Source organism: Asparagus officinalis, chromosome 3 (genome assembly GCF_001876935.1).
Source record: "Asparagus officinalis chromosome 3, Aspof.V1, whole genome shotgun sequence".
Classification (NCBI taxonomy): domain Eukaryota; kingdom Viridiplantae; phylum Streptophyta; class Magnoliopsida; order Asparagales; family Asparagaceae; genus Asparagus; species Asparagus officinalis.
Genome location: NC_033796.1, coordinates 24,302,157 through 24,323,855, shown reverse-complemented (window position 1 = coordinate 24,323,855; position 21,699 = coordinate 24,302,157). Strand labels below are relative to the sequence as shown.

The 21,699-nt window shown below is 36.4% G+C and overlaps 3 protein-coding genes across 4 annotated transcripts in view; 1 reads left to right on the top strand and 2 right to left on the bottom strand.

Moving 5' to 3' along the window:
• The window catches only part of LOC109834800, a 14,071-nt gene extending 14,045 nt beyond the window's left edge, over positions 1-26 (top strand). Inside the window, exon 4 of the mRNA XM_020402814.1 lies at positions 6-26. Within this exon, the coding sequence (XP_020258403.1) occupies positions 6-26 (21 nt within the window). The remainder of the gene's footprint in view (positions 1-5) is intronic.
• Positions 2,471-10,447, bottom strand: LOC109833439 (5-formyltetrahydrofolate cyclo-ligase, mitochondrial). Of its 2 annotated transcripts, XM_020401104.1 has the most exons (7): positions 10,094-10,447; positions 7,358-7,498; positions 6,424-6,588; positions 4,683-4,724; positions 4,550-4,595; positions 3,272-3,342; positions 2,471-2,923 (listed from the first exon to the last, which is right to left on the bottom strand). In XM_020401104.1, the coding sequence occupies exons 1-7, from the start codon at positions 10,341-10,343 to the stop codon at positions 2,748-2,750; spliced, it is 891 nt and encodes a 296-aa protein (XP_020256693.1). In that variant the 5' UTR covers positions 10,344-10,447; the 3' UTR covers positions 2,471-2,747. The 2 variants fall into 2 exon arrangements, with proteins under 2 accessions (XP_020256693.1, XP_020256695.1); XM_020401106.1 differs by lacking the exon at positions 10,094-10,447 and having other exon boundaries at positions 6,424-6,574; positions 7,358-7,495.
• LOC109833438 (exocyst complex component EXO84B-like) lies at positions 11,048-18,816 on the bottom strand. Its single transcript, XM_020401103.1, has 7 exons — positions 18,631-18,816; positions 16,747-16,844; positions 14,398-15,439; positions 12,715-13,227; positions 11,935-12,123; positions 11,718-11,851; positions 11,048-11,562 (listed from the first exon to the last, which is right to left on the bottom strand). Exons 1-7 carry the CDS (start codon positions 18,814-18,816, stop codon positions 11,400-11,402), a joined length of 2,325 nt encoding a protein of 774 aa, XP_020256692.1. The 3' UTR covers positions 11,048-11,399.

Here is a 21,699-nt window from a genome sequence, read left to right as displayed (position 1 = left end):
ACCAGGAAATATTTTGTGTCTGCTGATGTTACCTTTTTTGAGTCTGTCCCATATTTTTCCTCTGGTTCCACTACCTCTGTCAGTCCACAGGTGCCACTACCTTCTACGGCTCCCACTACTATTCCGGTATCTGCTCCTGAGGCTACTGCACCAAAGCCTCTACTGACATACTCTCGCCGTCCTAAAGTACATACACCTGTCTCTGCTCTCGCCGTCCTAAAGTACATACACCTGTCTCTGCTCTCGCCGTCCTAAAGTACATACACCTGTCTCTGCTCCTGCTGACTCTTCTTCTCCAGCTGCAGGTCCATCTCATGTCGAGCCTCATATCTCTTCTGACTTAGATGTTCCTATTGCTCTTCGTAAAGGTAAACGGTCTTGCCCAAAATATCCTATCTCTCTTTTTGTCTCTTATGACCGTCTCACCTCATCATTTCGTCAGTTTGCTTTGTCATTGTCCACTATATCTTTACCCAGGTCACATGAGGAAGCTTTGTTAGTACCCGCCTGGAAACATGCCATGGATGAGGAGATGAATGCACTACTTTCTAGAGGGACTTGGGATTTGGTCTCTCTACCTGCTGGAGCGACTGTGGTTGGCTGCAGATGGGTGTATACCTTGAAATATCGTCCTGATGGGTCTGTTGATAGATATAAAGCTCGCCTGGTTGCTAAAGGATATACCCAGACATATGGTATTGACTATTTTGAAACCTTTTCTCCCGTTGCTCGTCTCAACTCCATCAGAATTCTTTTCTCTCTGGCTGTTAATATGGATTGGGTGATGCACCAACTAGATGTGAAGAATGCTTTCCTTTATGGTGATTTGGACGAGGAGGTTTATACGGAGCAACCTCCTGGGTATGTTGCTCAGGGGGAGAATCTTATCTGCAGGCTGAGAAAGGCCATCTATGGGTTAAAGCAGAGTCCTCGAGCTTGGTTTGATAAGTTCAGCAAGGTTATTTCTAATGTTGTTTTTCAACGTTGTCAGTCTGATCACTCTGTCTTTCTTCGACGCACAACAACTGGTTTGATTATTTTAGCCGTATATGTTGATGATATTCTGCTGACTGGGAGTGACTCTGTTGCCTTAGCTGAGACTAATGAGTATCTAAACCGTCATTTTGTCACTAAGGACATGGGAAAGCCAAAGTATTTTCTTGGGATTGAAGTTGCATATAAAAAACATGGCCTGTTGTTGTCCCAAATGAAGTATGTGCTAGATTTACTAGAAGAAACAGGTCTCTTGGATTGCAAACCTGCAAGCACTCCAATGGAGGCAAATGTTGATTTGTGGCGTGATGATACCTCTCTACTAGATGATGCTGCACGATATAGGAGACTAATTGGGAAGCTAATATATTTGACAATTACCAGACCTGATATTACTTTTGCAGTAGGTGTACTGAGCAGGTTTATGCACAAACCTAGAGAGGTTCATTGGACAGCATCTCTGAAGATTTTGGCATATGTCAAAAGTTGTCCTGGCAAGGGATTGTTATATAAGAAGCATGAGCATACTCATATTTCGGCTTTCTCTGATGCTGGCTACGCAGGAGACATGGGAGACCGAAAGTCAACCTCAGGATTTTGTACTTTTGTTGGAGGTAATCTTGTGACTTGGAGAAGTAAGAAACAAGATGTAGTATCACGATCTAGTGCAGAGGCCGAATATAGAGCAATGGCTCACACTGCTTGTGAGATGGTGTGGCTAAGAAAGTTTATGACAGAGCTTGGTTTTGTTCAGTCTGAACCCATGCCAATGCATTGTGACAACCAGTCTGCCATTTATATTGCACAGAATCCTGTGTTTCATGAGAGGACAAAACATATTGAAGTTGACTGCAATTTTGTCAGAGATGCTTGGGAGAAGAAGATAGTATCTCTCACATTCACTCCATCCTCACAACAACTTGCTGATATTCTTACCAAGGCTACTTCTTCAAAGGTGTTTTCTACTATATGTGACAAGCTGGGCATGGTGGATATTTATGCTCCAGCTTGAGGGGAAGTGTTAGATTAAGTCTATTGGGTATTGGGTTAATGGGCTGTGACCCGTTAACCATACCCCTATTTGTATGACTATATATATATCTCTCTAGTATCTGAATGAATCAATTAAGTTAGGGTTTTTGCTCTCTCAATTATCTCTTTCTACAAATTGAAAGAAAAGGCTCAACGCATTTGTCTCTTTCAATGAACTCCCATAAATTATGTGATGATAATCCAAATTAAAATGTAAAAAACCATGAAATATATAGCTTCTATACCCGGTGACCGGTATAATAGTTGCTCCTGAAGGACATAAATGTAAGAGTCAATAATTTTGAGAAGCGTAAATACCTAGTGAGCATGAAATGCTTCCAGTTTCAACTTCAAGGAGACACCAGGTTCCAAACAACAAACGCAGACGTACCTTCCAGTTTCTACATCAGTTTTAAATTCATAGATCGCAATCAGACAACAAGGCTATAAAATTTCTCATAGCATTGCATGGAATTTGAAGATATATACCTTCTGGTACATAATAAATGAAGGATTCGAGTGGAGACACACAATTTTTTGCAGCCTTTGCTAGTAGATTAAGTTTTCATTACAGTATTTATTCAAAAGAAAAAAGAAAAAAAAAACGTTCTGGTAGTATACATATGAAATTAGCTGATACATTGGCTTATATGTTATATCTTTTGACGACTCTGAGAGCTACACCGATGGGAAACTTCTTCTTCTTGTTTCATAAATCAGAGTCAGATCACATCTTCTCCATTGCCACTGAGCTTATCGGAATCACACATCTCCTCCCTTGCTGCTGAGCTTATCGGAATCACACCGGAGGGAGAGACGAGAGCGTCTATAGGAACATCAGTGGGAGTCATAGGAATGACATTCTCGTCCACAATTTGCAAAGAGTATGCAAGCGCAACTACAAAAGAAATCATCAAGAAAAAAGAATAACCATCATTTGTGTAACATAATTAAGTTATATTTCCAAATTGCTTTCCCGCCTATTTCCATCATCAGAGGGAAGCTGATATGAGGTTATGAATGAAACAAAGAGAACATAATGCATTTGTCTCCTTTTAATGAACTTACCGTAGATAAGGTGAAGATCCAATTTTACACCGGAAAATCATGAATATATAGCCATTATATGCCATAGGACATAAATATAGACACCAAAATTTTGAGAGAGCATAAATATGATGGGAATGTAAAATGTTTAGTTTCAAGATTAAAGATGCACAAAATTACTGACAGCATATGGACATACTCAAAAGAGGCTGCTTCCACTTTCGCTCCATGGCAAGCTCCTTGTACTTCTGTAGGAATACATCGTAATACCTGTAGTGTTGCACCACACAGAATATAAGCATGGAACTGTCAAAAAGTAATTAGATGATCCACAGGCATATATAATAGACTCATCACCATCATTCATCATCAATAACAACAAAAATAACATTAAAGTCTTCATCCAAGAGGCAACAGATTGTTACTTTGGTTACAATAAAGAAGCCTATCAAGGCATTGTAATCACACCTCTCATGGATTTGGGTCAAAATTTTCAAATCAGTAAACAATTGGACAGAGGTAACCGTTAATGGAAGCAGGTACTATTTAAATGAGACATTCTGGAGCCATTTAATCAGGTATGGAAACTCAAAAGAAAGAGAAAAAATAGGATTCTAGAAACTAGAAAAGAAAGAGAAAAAATAGGATTCTAGAAACTAGAACCTTACGCTTCAGGATATGAATTTCACAAGGTTTAACTCTGTTAGAAATTTTGTTGTTTCTACTTCACAATTAGGTAAGTAGATTAGTTCACAGTCCCATATTCATGCAACATCTTTCAACGTCGTACACTGAAAATGGCCCCGCTCACATGCATAAGTTAATTATCAGAGATTCCCAGATATTTACAAAACAGGTTTTTAGAATTCTATCAGCTACTAATGGCATATTGTAACCAGCTCCAGAAACTGAAAAAGCTTTGCAAGCTAATTCCACACTAAATAAGTTAAAAAAATTAATGATGTACGCACCTGGGTCCAAATTGGTTTTCACAACTATGCCTCTGGTGGGAGAACTGATTGGTCATGATTGTTACACAACATAAATTAAATTTCCACCTAAATTTTAAAATATGACTTAAGAGATAACATTGAATTCATAAGTCCATATAAATGACTTCTCTAGGGGGGAAAATCAACATGCTTCACTCTGAAAAATAATTAAATCCAATTGTTCAAAACCACTGAACTTAAAATTCTGACCGTCACCAACCAAGACAAGAAGCATTCTAAATACCCGCTCAACTGATGCTTTATATAAAACAATATATCTCTACTTTTAAAAACAAGTCACATTATGTTTGATGTGAACGTTTCTCTTTACTACTGCTATCTGGGGGGGGGGCTCTATAGTTCCTGAAACTTTAATTAGTCTGAAACGACAGCTTAAGAAATGACTGAACTCAGCAATGTATATGTGCAGTATAATAAGTTCCTCAATGGAACATCCTAAGAAGTAACCAGATTAATAGACACACCCGCCACCACGACCAAGACGTCCTCCCTGTCTGTCAAAGGCAACCCCTGCCAGTATTGCAAAATTAGGGCAAATGAGGACTGCATTAATCAGGTTACAACACCTTGGTTAAGTAAAAAAAAGGAATAACTCACCAGGCAGAAGAAGAATGTCAACTGGGTCATTTGCCAGCATAACTATATAAATAAAGATCCCATTAGTACCATGAGATATTTATAACATAATAACTGTAACTTTTCAACTATAAGATGTAATTCTAAATTAAATTGATAGCCAAGATGAACTTCCATTGATGTAACATAAAATATATATTTCCTCCTTTTTAGGTCCATAACTAGATCAATAGAATCACACATCCTCTTCTTTCACAGTCCATCATTCAATAAAAGAACCAAAAAAAAGGCAGTAATATGTAGATAAGAAGCCCCTTACCATATACTTTCGTTCGTGGGCCCATGACAGTAAAGTTTAAACTCATGAGGCCTAATAATAGATTGCAACAACTTTAGGCCAACAAGCCTAAGTGATGTAGCTGGTTTAAAGTTGCCACTGCTGTCCTCATGTGCTACATACTAGTTATTCTTGGACCGATTGCTTCTGGAGTTGAACCTTGCTTCATGTCACCAGGGTTGAGCTTGTCTGGAAATCAAATTTGACAATTTCTATGGAGTTGCATGGGTTCACTGAGCATTTCTCAGGATAAGCTTGAAAGAAATATGTCTTTAAGTTTTTCTGACTGCATCAGGAGCAAATTATAAAAGAATTAAGATTTTAGCCTGTTTATGGATTAGGATTTTTTTTGATTAATTAGTTTTTTTTCATGTAAGCTTTATCTACAAAGACGAAGGCTAAAAGTAGTTTATTCTTATTTAAAACATAATGCCTTATAAAGGCAGTTACTTATTTAGTGAGGTTAGCAATTTTCGAAATCACGTAATTAGATAATATTAGAATTCTTAGCAACAAATTTAATTTTTCTTCAAAAATGCCATTAGGTGATAATATTAATTTGCATTGGAGATGAATAAATTTTTGTTTAGTCTTTTATTTATCCGTTGATTTATTTCATGTTTTAATATTTAGTTGCAAAGCATGTCTCCTACCATTGTCTACTATGAAGCAAATAGGTCGTTGAGCCAATTCAAGTATTAAGCACTCGCAGTTCCACTCTTCCATGTGCGACTAAATCTCCAACCGCAGCCTTTTAGGTGGGTGCCCTTTTTATCATGTACAAAGCATAAGCTACAATTTCTAGGCACTGCATGCTCACATATAAAATCCAAATTTCCCCCCAAATTTGAAAATGAGACTTAAAAAATCTAGTTTGATACTATCTTCAACTTTGGAAAAGCACAGATGCATGCTACAACATGGTTTCCCTGTCATCCCAAGATCAGGACTCATAAGCATTATAAATTTAGTGTGGGTACTGAAAAACACCAATATGACAGCAGATAATTCCAAAAATAATATGTTACTATCTATTTGCATTCTAAATAAAATGTACTGTTACATTATTAGAAAACTAATATTTTCTTTTACGAGCATCATGTACTGAATTATTTGCTGAAACTCCAAGTAAAGCACCTGCCAGTCGTTTTGATGTTACACTGGTGGAATACACACCAAATATAACAACTTCAGCTGCATGAATTAATCGCAAACATTTGGGTATCATATTGCAAAAATCTCAATCATTATAGCTTTGATAAGTCCGATCAGTATGTGTTAGCCTTTAGTATATTAGCAGCAACTACTTTAAAGTCAAAGTTTGAGAAAGCCCATAAATCATTAACTGTGTAAGGAAGAACATTAAACAGTACCTAAAATATATTGGGAACTATCAGCTGTCCTACATATAGGAAGAGTATGTACCATCCTCAAGTTGATTTCCACTGGCATCTACAGGAGATGGCTCCAGGATATTCATAGAATTTGCTACCAGATCTTCCATACTTGTGATGTTGAGCATCCGCATATGGCTATTTTTGTCCTCAACTCGTGGAACATAAACTTTCTTATTCACCTGTGCATGGCGGTCTTGACATGAAAATGATCAGTGAGGGCTTAGTGTAAATAAACAAACATAAATTTAAAAATACATATATGCATGCGTTATATAGGCCTGGGACGATATAAATATATTTGATGAGCGCTGAGTCACAACTGAATTTTTTATGGGTTTAGGCATCCAAATACAAATTTTGTTTGATATTTGCAGATAACAAGTTGTGAAGCTTAAAACAGAAGCATGGATATAAAGGCAGGACATGAAAACTAGATGATAGGACAATCTCCTAAAAATAGGACAAAAAGATACAACTACATGATTAGAAAATTTCTACCAAGAAATTTGTAAGTAAATCACGATCAGATCTAGAAATCATAATACATTAACTAAATGATGGTTATAAACTTTTAGATAAAATATATAACAGTAAAAACATTCACCTCCACAAGGACTTAAATCAAATAACTTCGCTTTAGAATTACATCTGACTTCCTAAGCTATAAAAGGTCTAAAACAGACAAAGTGAGACAAACTACTTTGGAATGTTCAATCAAACATCCTCTATTGAATTGTATTACGCCAAGGCTAATGCTATCTCTACAAACCCAATGGTTGGTATTGCAGGAGTACACCATAGAATCTGACATTAACAACTTTAAAAACAGATGCATGCAGCTCAGAGAATCACAGTACGAAAGGTAAAAAAACATGTGAAAAAACTAAGCTCGCATTTTCCCCTCCGTCTCCATATATTAATATATTAATATAAGCAACAAAAATGGTGGCCATAAAACATACCGGCATCCTGATTTTTCAGTATCTTTGACAGGATTCTTGACGTATCAACTTCACGGAGAGCCTCACAACTAACGTAAGCACATAAGCTAGAAGCAGACTTGAACCATGAAGAATCCAGAACATTGTTCTGAATTGCCATGTCTGAAAAAGCAACGCAACTTGCATCATGAGCAAAAGTAATATAACAAAAAAACTTTCATTTTTACCAGATAAATTTTCCTGATATTATCGTGAAACACCACAGGATAAATCATTTAATAATGTTATGATAATTTTTAAAATTCCCTATTTGAGGAAAATAATGATCATCATTTGTTAAAAAATTGACATTAAGATAATTTCTCTTCCACGTGCAACACCTAATCAAATAAATAGCAAGATAGGTATGCAATTCAGAGAAAGTATAGAGGCTTTATTTGCAAACACCAAAAAATTACAAGCTGGTATTATATAGATTACAGAATGATGTATACCATAGAGATAACAAGATCATCACAGAGAAAGGTCGCATGCTATTTCACCTTTTATCTTTACATCAAATAAGCAAATACTCTTGATCACTATTACCATCACCACGGAAAACATTATAATCAAAGCCTTTCCACATAAAAATGAACCTTCTATGGAGCATGATGTAAATGAAGAAAGCTCCACAAAAGAATTGATCAAATTACCATAAGGTCAACTAAATCCTCCATGTTCCTACCAAAAGGAAGTATAAGCTAGGGAGGACCAAGGCCGTAAACCTTGATGACCAGTCGGCAGGTAGGTAATTGACCATTTTAGACACGCAGCTTAAGCGCAAGTGAGAAATCCTCCAAGAACCCCCAGATCAAGAAAGCATTTAAGAAAAGGTATGATGATACATTGGGATAGTGTCGTAGTGAATGTCATATCTGTAAGCCAAATAATTGTGCGATTTTGCTATGGGATATAAAACAAACACTGAAACAATAACAAATGTGTGAGTTCAGGAGTGTTAGTTGCGAAAAACATATATGTGCCAAATAAACAGAAAATTTCCTAAACCTATACACGGAAAAAACCATCGAGCACGACTTGTCTTTCCATAAGTAGACAAGAAACCCCTAGTCACCAAACTATCAACATATAACTATTTTCATCCCCGCTCAACTTATTATACCTGGGAACTCCTGGCCATCAAACTATCAACTGATAACTATTTCCATCCCCACTCAACTTATGATACCTGTGCCAGAACCCTTGCTCTTTTGCTCTTGCTAAGATTCTCTTTAATCAAGATGACATCATCACATGATATCCATAGAAAAGATCACAACTTCAAGGTTTCTTAAATCCTGTAAAGGTATTTATCCAATTAAAATACACAACTGCCATCTTTCATAAAGACTTGACGGAATACTTTATCATCCCACTGAGAGGATTCATCATTACTTTAATTACCAAATAATTTCTGATTCTCAATGTAGTATCTTATTATATCACTATGTAGACAACCTATAGGACCTAAGCTCCACATATTGCAGTAAAATTATCTTTCTGCTAGTAATCCTAGGTTATAAACCTTACTCCTAGGTTATAAACCTTACTCAAAGTCTTAGGAATTGCTTTTGTAAGTTGTCATCCATGTCCCCCACCTATTTTTTTCTAAAAAAATCAACTAATATCTACAAGTCATCTCCAAAAACATCATTTGCAGCTTTCAACCCTCTTCAAAAAAATAAAGCAGCTGCTTCGTTCTTTTGCGCCCATGCCGCTATATGTTGTAAGCTTCCAAAGCAGCACGACTTCATAGATTCTCGTTCAAAGGACTACACTTTGTGCATATTCTTTGCTATCACTTCCCTAAAGAGCCTGATTCATCCTAAATTTAGATAAATTCACATTCACAAGCCCTTGCATTCAGTACCCATGCATGAGCTGGTATATCGTCTCCACCTATATCAGGATCTCGAAGAAGTCAAGTGGCGTGGGTCTAAATTACAAAAAAAAAGGTACTCCCAGTTGGAACAGAAAATAGAAGTCATCCACAAAGTCCCCTTCCTTCAAAGCACAACCACCCAGAGATTCGGCATAATATTCACTTGTAGTAGCATCTAGTCTACATGTGCTACCTCATTCATATTTCATGAATGGCATCAGAATCGATAGACACTTGCCACTCAAAGGAATTTTGGACAAACCTGCAGCTAGAGCCTAGTTTCCGGGATTCTGGTTTCAAGAATTCAAAACTTGGTCATAATCATACCTTCAAAAAAACAAAGAAAGATCTTGAACCGTTCGAGTAATTAGTCTAAAAGGTGTTTCAAGCATCCCGTCGCGTCTGTAGGTGAAAATCCGTGCACAGCTGTTTCTAGATTACCACCTTTTTAACTAATGATAATCTCAGTAGAAGGGTTTTTTGGGCTCTTCAGATGACTGTAAGTTTATGTGTCGACAGCAGCATAGCCGCACCGCATCAGTTTTTCCCCACTTATGCATCTTTTCTCTTCTCCCTCTCACACACAATATTTCTCATATATCCAATAAACGAGTGACGGGTTGTCAAAGAAACATTGACTACAACAAATATTCAAGCAATTACGATACAAGCTCGAGCAGCATAAGGAGTCAACATAATAAATAAATAAATAACAGACATTAGGTTTTGCCAAAAACGGCAACTTTTTGAAGAATCCAAAAGTTGTATCAAAATCGAAACGAGGGTTTGCTATATTTATGAGCAGCAAACTAAGGACGAAAGTAAATGAGGACCTTCTTGGGCTCGCTGAGCAGGAGAGAAGGCCTTGAGGTCGCTGCGCATTTTGGATCTGAGAGCGCGCTTTTGATCCGTGATCGATTTCGGGGCGGCGTCCGAGGACATGGCTGCTGTTGATCGAGAGCACGACGAGCAGGAGAGAGGGGAAATTGTGGGAGAGGAGAGCAGAGAGTGAAGACGGAGGAGCATAACAGATCTTGACTTTGCCTTTTGTAGGAGGAGCTGTTGAATTCCTTTACCTCTCATTACCTTTTTATTTTATTTTATTTTTTGGGAGATTTTTGTTTTTGTTTTTATTATTAAACGAGGAGTACCGCTAGCTAGATTTGATGCAGCACGAATTCTGCGTCTACAACGTAAAAGCAAAAGGAATAAAAGCACATTATTTGAATTTCCTTTTACCTTTCTGCATTACTTGGGTAGCAATAGGCTTAAGATAAGATGCTTCCCGAGTGGACGACGACTCGCACCAATTTATTTATTTATTTACTTATCTTGAAATGGTAAAATGTGATTTTATTACATGCTCACAGCTAGAGTAAAAGAAAATACAATACGCATTATCAGATCATAAACATCACGGAGTAGGCTACTACTGCGGTTAGCTTGATAGTAGAACTTCCCAAGTTAATGCATGACATATATTTGTCAAGCATGTCATGGATAGTATTACAACTTTCCTCGCTAAAAGATACCACTAAGCTGTGCTAGGGGTGGTGGAAAGGTGCTAGGGGTGGTGGAAAGAATCCACAAATTTTTACGAAAAAAACACAATAAATCTTGAATCTATTACGGATGTTGATATGATATGCAACAACTTCATATATCCATCAAGCAAACGCAACCCACCAATTTTCGGAAAAAAATAAACACAACCATTTCCTGAATCTATTACAGATGTTGATATCATTCGCGACAACTTCATCTATCCATCAAGCAAACTTCATCTATCCATCAAGCAAACGCATTGATCACAATCCGGAACCAAGCACATAACATGTTTTGTGTTTGTCTACCAGACAAGGTCTAAAAGGCACTTTATATTACCATCCGAAAACAATAGGTTACGAAAGGCCACAGCCTACGAAAGACGAAGAATGGTATGTGCGGGTAGTTTTTTGAACTGAACACAAACCAAGTATAATTTACAGACTCATTAACTCCCCAAGAATAATTTTCCAATAAATCAAGACCTACATCGGTGCCAAAATAAAACACACACACAAAAGACACAAAACTGACAAACAAAAGAATCACTGGCAATTATACAAGTAACCTCTTTACAAGAGAAATTGATGGGCATCATGAACTCCCATGAGATCTCATTGATGACATAGATAGTGCCGATACAGAGGCAGTAGGGCTCTGGACTTCTCTCTCTCCATTGCCTATTCTAGCTTTCCCACTGATTCTGCTTATAGTTTCTTGAGCGATGTCAACAAACCAGTCATCACTTGGAAGCGCACTGCAAAGGAATCATAATAACAGTTAGCCAAGGTCAAATAAGCAGACTGAAGTAACTGATATGTTGAAAATCAAAGCTTCAAAAGATGCTAACAATGGCCCATATAAAAGGCAACAATAGAACAATATTAATATCTGGCCTTGTAATTGACATACCTATCAGGGTCCATTCCAGTGGCAGAAAATGCCGCCATAGCTCTATCTATAATGTCAATAATAACTTGATGCACGTGCCTAGATAAATATCGGCCTTGTCCAAAAAGAATCACAAACTGCATGTCCAAATAAAACTGCAAAGAGAGAATAAATCAGTAAGTGCTGATTGACATAGAAAAGTAACCAACAAATGCTCATTTCATTACAGAAGCTATACCTGTTGAAGGCCGAGAGGACCTAAAGATCTTGGTCCCTCTTCAATATCCTCCCAAAAGCTCTGGTCTTCTGAAAGCCATAATATAACTGTCTCTGTGAGCCTCATCAGTAGCAAGGTAGCGAACCTTTCTCTGCCGACAAACATATCTGCAGCTATGCTTGCCATTCTGGTCAATTTTGCATACAATTCCTGCACACCACAACATTTTGAAGACTGATGAGAACTTCACAATTCCAAAGTCCAACAAAAACACATGGAACCCTTTTAAAATCATTCGTCAAGGGCAGCACACAGTTTGACCTTCAACAACTGTAACCATCAATCTCATATTTCATTTATAGCTATGTAATTAGTGGCTTACAAATGATTGTTAGTTGTTACACTATAGAAACTTCTATAACAGCTGTAACCGTGTCCTAGCTTTTAACAAAAAATAAAAAATAAAAATAGACCACAACAGTTCCTCTCGGTCACACACAATAGTTCTCTTAATAAAGGTATAAACAAGTAAAAACGACAAGTACAAACTATATTTCTTATTGGATATTAAAAGACAAGTAATACTTAATATACTTGGGTTACCGACTCCAATAATGGGTGCTCAGTTTATTGGACTGGCCAACAGAAGAAGATGAAGACAAAGGTAAAAGAACGTCAGTAGATGATAGGGAAGTTGTCTCTATTAAAAACTGAAAGGTGTAGCACTGTAGCTAATAAGTGATAAATCAAAATAATGCTTTATCAGGAAAGAGACCAGTATATTTACGCAGAACTTCATACCTGGAATATTGGAGATGGAGACCAGTCTTGTTCATAACTTGCATCCATACTTATGTACATTTCAGCACTTAGATGGGTGTCACCTTCTTCTGTGAAGATAAGATCAAGTGCATGTTGCCTGCAGAAACTATCACGCAATTTATCAACACATCGTTGAAGTTTCCTTTTCCACTCTCTTTGTTCAGGCATCCGGTTTTGTCTGTCTGAAGCTTTTTTTCGAAAATCATCCATCCCGCTGGACTGATACATGGGTGAGAGTTTCATGGCTGCTCTAGGGAGCAACTCTTCTGCTAACAAAGATGCATTGGCTAACAAAGCCAACTGTTGAGTTTCAGTTTCTGCCATCCTCACAATTTTATTACCAGAGCCTTCCAAGTTTTCCTCATCCTCCATTGAACCAGGAAGAGCATTAATAAGCAACTTTACATAAGAGTTGAATACTCTTAAAAGGCCATTCAAAGTTGAACCACCCAATTGCATACTTAACAGTGGTCCCACATCTTCGAAGAAATCCTGCCAGGGATCCAGAATAGTAAGACAGAAGAAATTACAACTCCGAAAAGAAGACAGTAAAAGACATATTTTAATCTCATAATATAGCAAAATTCTACAAGTACCCAAGAAAATTGATACACAATAGTAATATCCAGTAGAGGAGCTACCCAAAAAAATTTTAAAAAAAATTCAAAAGGGTAACCTGGCAAAAATCAGATCATGCCAAGGAGAGCTAGATAAGTTTTACGTTTATGGACATAAGACTTTCCCAAAGAAACAGATAATAATTAGCGCCTACGAATACGTGAACAGACAAAAGAAAGAAATATGCAGTGAGCACTGAGCGAACTTAAATTTTGTTATATAAAAAAGGAATTAAGGATGGCTATGATAAAATAGCCATCACCTACTCTTAATGAGGAAACTATTTACTTTGCTAGATCAATCTTGCTAACTTAATTTGAAAATTCTATTGCCTTCGTTATGATGCATGATTTGTTCTCTGCAGACATACATACTTCAACTCTTTTGTCCATCCATGACTACGCATAACATGATTGCATAGGGTTTTCAAATGTTTCTAAATATCTTATCAATTTGATGACAGCTATGATGTTAGCTAGTGAAAACTAAATTTCTAATATGATAAAAAAATCATGAGTGCTCTTGTTTTCATGCTAATATTTCTCAACAGTATTTAATTTGGACTGACAACTATCTCTTTATGATATATGGCCCAATGCATATGAAGGTGAGACGACAGGAATTCCAGCCCAAGCGATGCCGTGGACCACTAAACAGCTGAGAATAGCCTTCAAAGGCAATATGAAAGGACAAAACTTCAGATGACTACCAATTAGGTAGAAGAGATATGCAAAATAAACTGCAAGATGCAGACAATAGCTGGAGCATACACAAAACACAAAACAGGCTTTACCAAAGGAAAACGAAAAATACTGAACCCTAATGAAAGCACATCTGCAAAGTGCAAACACAGTTCTCTTCCAAGCATAATCAGATGCGTAAAAAATGTTGCATTTGCCCAGTAGCTGAAAATTCAAATGTAATCAGGGTATTATCCACCAAACTGCATTTGATGTAATGATCAATGGCAGAAGCAGTTTGCACAAAATGATTTAGAAATGGATTACACTCTACTAAGGTGAATAATGAATATATATTTATTACCTGAACCATAGAATTGAAACGATGTGCACTGCTTGAAAGCTTTGGCTGGGTTGTTGCATTGATATTTGATGTTCTACTTGATGTGCGGGGTCCAGACGGTGGAAATGTAAGTACCCAATCATCAGCAGCGGCCAATGCAGCAGTACTCTCTTCAATTCGTTTTAAATTGGCATCAAGTGCTTGCTCAACGCTGGGCTTGAAAAGATTCATAAGAACAGATGTAAGTGCTAGTCCGCGATTTTCAAGCAAAGAACAATGTCCAACAGCAATTTGAACACATTCTGCAGCAGCTCTTAAACCTCCAGCAGCTGCAGATGAGGCCAATGCGTGCCTTTTTACAAGTTGCGCAAAAGCTTCTGTCTGCTTTGTAGACCATGCAACCAACTCTGACATGTATGCTGACTGATTACCAAAGACTTCTAAAGAGTCATTTACAGCTTGTGCAATGGCAGAGAAAACTTGCTGTGAGAGAGCAGCAGTATATGCTCCTCCATAGGAAGTGCTAGTTGGATGAATAGTTTGCAGATTATATTGAAGTCTTTGGTTATGAGCAGTTAACAGCAAACTATGTGCACGATGACCATCCCCAAGCCTTTTAAGAGCTAATGCAGCTGCACGGAGCTCAACACCACGAGTTGAAGGTTGGCAAGCAGCTTCAGAAAGCTGATCAGCCAATTTTTGGCGATGATCAGCAATTGCAGAATCCAATGACACTAATGCAGATGTACTGAGTTTTTTGTTTTCTTTTGCATCTGTAGATATGCGTTCTGCCTCATCCAGGGCATCCAGAGCTTCATCCACTCTCCTCTCAGCAAGCAAAACATCGAGCATATCAGGAAACTCTAACAACCATTTCTCTATATCTGAAGGTTCTCTATCTTCAAGGTTTAATATATCATTAGCAGTAGAAGCTTCAGAACCAGCAGATAAAGAATCAACTTTAACCCCCTCAGCTAGATTATGAATTAAAGCAGCCTGGGTAGATAGCAGGTTTCGAATTGACAGAAGTTCGCCTTCTAGGTCCGATATTTCCTTTGATGTTCTGTGAAGGAATTGCCAAAAGCAAAAAAAGATTTGAATATGAAAACTTAATGTATTATCAGACAGAGGAAACTAATCAGCAGTTCAAGTTGCAGAGACATGAAAATCAAACTTGCACTATAGTTAAGGTGTTTGTTTCATTTGAAATGTTAAACTCTTATTAAAAAAATTAACATATGAAGTGGATTTTATAATTTAGCTGAAGGAGTTTTCTTACACTTCGATGTGTCAAAAAATTTAGATAAGATCAAGTGGGAAAATAGACAGAAAAAAATTAAATAAATAAATAAAACTGTTGAAGGCTAGACAGCATAAAAGATCTACAAAGGAGATCGCATAGGATTAGACATTCTGCATATGTAGCTGGGAGAAACAACAAAATCTGGCTTCTTCAAGCTGTAGTTATTTAACTTATGCTTTTCTAAAAGACCCTTTTGAAATAGATTGGCAAACAATAGAAATTTCCCAAAAATAGTTTCCTTTCTTAAAAGCAGTCTTAACAAGCAATGCCAAAAACAGTATTAGATCTGATGCTTTTCAGTTTTTTACAGAATTTTCAACTTGTCAAAGAAAACAATCATGAATTTAATTTATGTTCTACATAGCTAGCTTGAACTTTTGTTTGTGTCAGACAAAACAACTGTGTACGGAAATTTTCAGAAAGGGTATTCTGTTATTTATTCTAATCTCCTAACTCCATTTCTGGAATTTTTTGAAATTTAAGGAGGATGTTGTGGTACACCCAAGTTCAGAGGGTTTTCTCTGATTTTTAATGTTGGTGGCAATTTTGTGCAAATCTCCCAAAAATTTATTAACTTTCTGAAATTTACCCATTAAAGGATATATAAAAGATGAGCACCCCGTGTGGGAATCATCCTACAAAGTCTGCATGGAAACATACGGTGGACCATGCAAGAATGACCAACGCTGCTCATCATGGCCTCCATCGCGTAAATTATCTTGAATACAAAACAAGTTAGTTGAATCTTATGACTCATACATCAAGGGAAACACTTTCATAATTTAATGGCACACGAACCAGTTTAATCCAGGGTACAATGTTTCCAAATCAGAATATTATCATCTACTTATCTTTCATGATATGGATATCAGGATGGATTGTGGGGATTATCCATGGAGGCCATGGGATGGTCAACCACATGCTTTTAGGGGCTTAGTGTAGAAAAATTTCCTACATAGCTGCTTGTTTCCGTTTTCCATTATATTTTTACATCAAAGACTTGAGCAAGAAGAGTTAAAACATAAATATCAAAGTTAATTAAAGAGGTTCAGGAGTTGTTTACTAACCTAATAAATGCTGCATAGTTAGCATAAACACTTCTGCGCATTTCTTCGGCGGAAGCCTTCTTTAGCTCTTGTAGATAGGAGCATAAGTGCCTTATCTCCTGAAACAAAAATGTAAGAGTGCAAATGAATTTCTCAGACACAAATTAGATGCCAATAAAATGTTCTTTAGGAAAACCTTGCATATAAAGAACACTCAAGATTCAAGCAAACTACATTAATCTACAGATATAAATGAAGCACAAGATGGGAATGGTACCAAGAGAAATATGAGCAACGTAAGTGAAGGTTACTGCATGTCTGAGTCAGAAAGTAAATGGAACCTCACCTTTTTAGAGAGTTTTGTGTGGGTTTAGTAGGTAAAACCCCTTGATGGTTATTCAAATTTCCAAAGATGGTTCCATTACTTATGAAACCATTAATTCAATAGCTTCTTCTATCATGAAAAAGAAAAATTCGGCAATAGATGCAGAAGTAGGAGTTTCAAGAACAGGGTCAATCTTCCCAACCTGACCATTATTTCTAGTTTCAGCAAGAACTATTAACTGTTTTTCTAATTAAAAGAATGAACATGCACATTTCATAGGAGAAAACTGCACAAAAAATTTATCCCTAGCCCTCAGACATTCTATCTTTTAGTTACAGGGATGCAGTGGACGCTGGTTTCCCGACCCCCATATTCATACAAATACATTAAATATGTGCCATCCGTCTTTATCATGCAAGTTCAAATGTTACTTAGAGATTACAGAAAATAAAGGAATAAATCAAAAATCATTCATTCAACCACCTGAGCCTATACTAAAGTTTCAAACTTCATGATAACCCAATGTCACATTTTCTCCCATTCCAATACAAGCCAATTGAACATTTTCTCCGATTTCACTGAAGTCTTCAACTTTTACTCAAGAAATAGCAAGAAGTAATTTATTTCAGTATTTTAGTACTTATCTGATGCTTAACTCAAACTTTGAAACAACTCAATACCATTACCACTCTCAACTCCCAAGGCCTTCAATATTAATTAACTTAATACTTTTCTCATTATATATTACATAGAATATAAATTTATGAAAATCAGTCTAACCTGAAAATCTATTTAATCAACAACAAGAGTTCTGCATTCGAGTAGTACCACAAGAAAGATAATTGTTAAAGCTTTTACTCGTTATATTATATATGGTACATAGCTTTACCCTCCATCATGCTATGAAATCCTAGCGTCCCCTTTACCGTCCTGTTGCAATAAGACTTAATTCAACATTGCGGTTTATTCTACTTTAAAGGTTCAACAATTGCTCAACAAATGGCAAAAATTCTTTGTTTCCTGAAGTCTCACCCATCCCACGTTAAGATTTTGAATTCTACAAAGTGCTAGAGTACTATTTACCACATCCAAATCCTATATCGTTTCACATTATCGCAACTTTTTTCAATTTGAATAATAAAAAATCAACTTTTATCTAGAAAAAATTGCAGAAAACATCATTCATCCCAAAATAGAGCCATCTCACTGTAAAGTTTTAAACTTTATCACGCCCCCATATCAATTAAATTTCTATAATTCCATTAAAAGTTCAATGGCTCATGGAATACCAACGCATCCTTTATTTTCACTAGCATTGCGCATCCCATGCTAAAGTTGCAAACTTTACTATAGTCCAACGCCTCAATATATCACTCTTCATTCTGTTATGAGTGATATGGAACCCTTTCTTCTACTTGTGTGAAAAAAGTTATAATTTTTCTAAATTTTCCTAAGCTTTCCCCAAAACTTCATACTGACAATTGCGAAAATCGATAATAAACCCGTCCATCTTTATTACACAAACTTAACACCTAACAAAAGAAACCAAGATCCAATGAAATACAATATCAAGACCTAACCTTTTCATTCATTGTCTGACATTTCGATTGAACGTACGCATCAGGATCAAAGTTATCAGTTTTAAAGATCTTGAGCTTATCCGCGAGCTGGACCCCACTCTCCGTCGCGCTCGGCTGCTGCAATCCCGATGAAATCACTCCCGAGGGAGCTGATGCCCTAGATCGCGACGATTTAGCCGAAGCCATTGATCAAAACCAAAACAAAAACTCAATTGATCTCCTCGAATTCTAGATTGGGGATTGATCAAATTGCTCGATTTCACCGGCAGTGACGGGAATCAGGTGGAGGGAGGTGACGGGACTCGATGGAGGAGATGGTCGACGGTCATTTGGCAGAACGCGGTGGTGAGTCTGAGGTGAGTTGGGCTGCGTCATTTTCCTTTATTTTCTTGCTTTTTATATTAAAATGTAATATTTATTTGCTTCCTTTTTCGTTTTTGTTTATTTTGTTAAGATACAATTATTCTATGTTATCTCGACCAAGGAAAACGGTCCTGGAGATGATTTTTCAGTCTAAGCTGATAGCCTGACAGTAGGGCCCCACTCGTTGTTAATCTAAACAGAAATTATTCTGGGTATTTCAGTTGTAATACAACTAGATTTTATGATCTTGAGTCAAAATCACTCTGAAAATATAGGTTTCTTTTGTTTTCTGAGAATTATTAGTTCTCCGTAAACAATAGGGTTTTCATTGTCTAGAATAAATATAATTTAGATCTTATTGAGTATTCACGTCCACTTAAGAAATGAAATTGTTTTTATTGTTATATTAACATATATATAAAAGATACCCTGAATATACAATTTCATGTTCTTTTATGCATCTTTTTCCAGAAAAAGATTATTATAGGAATAAAAGGAGTTGTAATGAGATATATATATATATTAATATAAACTTTTTTTAGAATACATTTACCTTTGAAAGTGTTGTCATCTATTATTATTTAGTTCTTGTTAACTGTGGATTTTTTATGGTCTTATATATGGAACCAGTGTAAAAAGTTGGCCTCCAACTATGAAAATATAGGGTTAATTACACAAAACCACCATAAACTTGGTGGGCTTTACACATAACCTCTCTAAAGTTTGTTTATCTCACATAACCTTCCCTAAACTATGGAGTGTCTTACAAATCTCCCCTAAATATTAGCTTATCTCATCTAACCTCAGGACTGCATTTTGCAAATAACTAAAATATCTTTGACTAGAAAATTCTCAAATTTTATCATCTGTTATTTACAGACAACATACTCCTTTAGTTAAAGTTTGAGTTTTTTTCCTCTAAAAAAACTTATACCATCTTCATGCGCTGGCTTAATTTTTACACGTGTAGAATTGGATATTTTATCACTTTTTTTCATTAAATTGAGGAGTAATCATAAAAACTTATCTTCACATCCAACCTTTTCCCCACAAGTCAAGCAAAGCTCTTCCAAAACAACCAAACAATTTTCAACTTCCCCTTTACATATCCACCGCGCCACTTTCTTAAGACTTGAATCATTTTGGGCTTATCTTCAGTTTGATAGAGATTCCATGCAGTACATTATAACTAAGCAAAAAACTAAGGAGTCAATAATTGTTAAGTTATGTACGGCTTGGCTTCTTAAGTATTATTCTTAACCAAATAAAGGGGAAGAAGAATAACAAAGATAGCTAATACACAGCCCACCAACCTTCTCCATTCCAAACCACCTCATCTTCTTGCAACCACTCTGCATGTTTATTGTGTCTTTGCTTGCAACAACTACAACAGGTTGTGCCTTACAAATCAATCAATGTATGTAGTGAACACGAAATCATATAAACTTTTTGTTCGTGTTATTGCAAAGAAGAATATTCATTTGTCAGAAATGCAAGATTAATTAGTATCAATTAATGATACCAATTGGTTTGGTGCTTACGAGTATGCCAACTCTCATGATATGTTAGCAGTGTGCAGAAAACAAGTTATGTAACTTCATTTGCGAATAAATTAACAGGTTTAGCATTAATATAAGATGTTGTTGTGAATTCGTAGTTCACCGGATGCATTTGCTCAAATTGGTCATGGTTATATGGTGATGGTCTTATGGTTTATGAGAACAATTATGAGGATATCTTGTTATTAATGGAGAGCTTAAAACTTGAAGATAAAAGATGACAATGGAAAAGGTTTATGAACTAATTACAATGAGAAAAGCTCTAATCCAAAATGCAGTAGGCATTGCCGTTATACGTAACCCATGAAGAGGAAGAAACTGATAGAAGAAAGAGCATTTGACATCAGAACTTACCAATGCTCGGTCTTTGATCACATAATGAGCCCGGGACATTATAGGAAGAATTTAAGGCTGGGGTGCTGAGATATATTAATGTAGTACATGTTAGATCTGAATCATAAAACTTGAGATCTAAAACCATATAGCCATGATTAATTCGAAGAGATTAACAAGAATCATAAAGGAGCGGAAGCTTATACCTGAATCCATTGCTTGAACTTGAGATGGGTTTTGATCTTCTAACCTTAGGGTTTCTCTAAATCCGAATTTCTCTTACTAGATGGGGTGTAGAGAATTAGAGAGTGTAACCCTAGGTTAGGGACCATAACCCCTTATTTATAGATGTTGTACATTTGTAATTTGGCCCTTCAACAAATTACAATTACAACCTGGTATCTACACATATAACCCCATGGCTTATTTAAATATCCAATTAACCCAAATTAATTGATCACTTTAGTGGGTTATCCTAAAAGATAGCAATACACATTGATTAATCATATGTGCCCACAAATAGATTTATTAGATTAAATTCAATAATCTCCCACTTGGGCACCATATGATTCCTTAAATTGTGTATAACCTTATGAGCTCAAAAATTGCTATCACTGAAAAGGTATTTCCGAACAATCTCGTCCATTGACTATATCAATATAGGATCAAAGCGGCCTTCGTCACATTTATCGTGACTCGACCCATCAATGGTCACATATACCAATACAATCAAACGACATAGATCAATCATGGATGTGCAGCATGAAAATTACATGCAATGTGATCAGTACATGTCTATTTTCAACTGGTCCTC

Bases quoted from the DNA above. Each gene is read 5' to 3' on its own strand.
- LOC109833439 (XM_020401104.1), bottom strand. From the start codon at position 10,343: ATGAGAGGTAAAGGAATTCAACAGCTCCTCCTACAAAAGGCAAAGTCA. The intron at 7,499-10,093 runs GTCCTCATTTAC...TTGCTTTTTCAG, and splicing joins TGCTCAGCGAGCCCAAGAAG to ACATGGCAATTCAGAACAAT. The intron at 6,589-7,357 runs GTATGTTTTATG...TTTCATGTCAAG, and splicing joins ACTGAAAAATCAGGATGCCG to ACCGCCATGCACAGGTGAAT.
- LOC109833438 (XM_020401103.1), bottom strand. From the start codon at position 18,816: ATGGCTTCGGCTAAATCGTCGCGATCTAGGGCATCAGCTCCCTCGGGA. The intron at 16,845-18,630 runs GTTAGGTCTTGA...TTTTTGTTTCAG, and splicing joins GTCAGACAATGAATGAAAAG to GAGATAAGGCACTTATGCTC. The intron at 11,563-11,717 runs GTATGTCAATTA...ATTCCTTTGCAG, and splicing joins ACTGGAATGGACCCTGATAG to TGCGCTTCCAAGTGATGACT.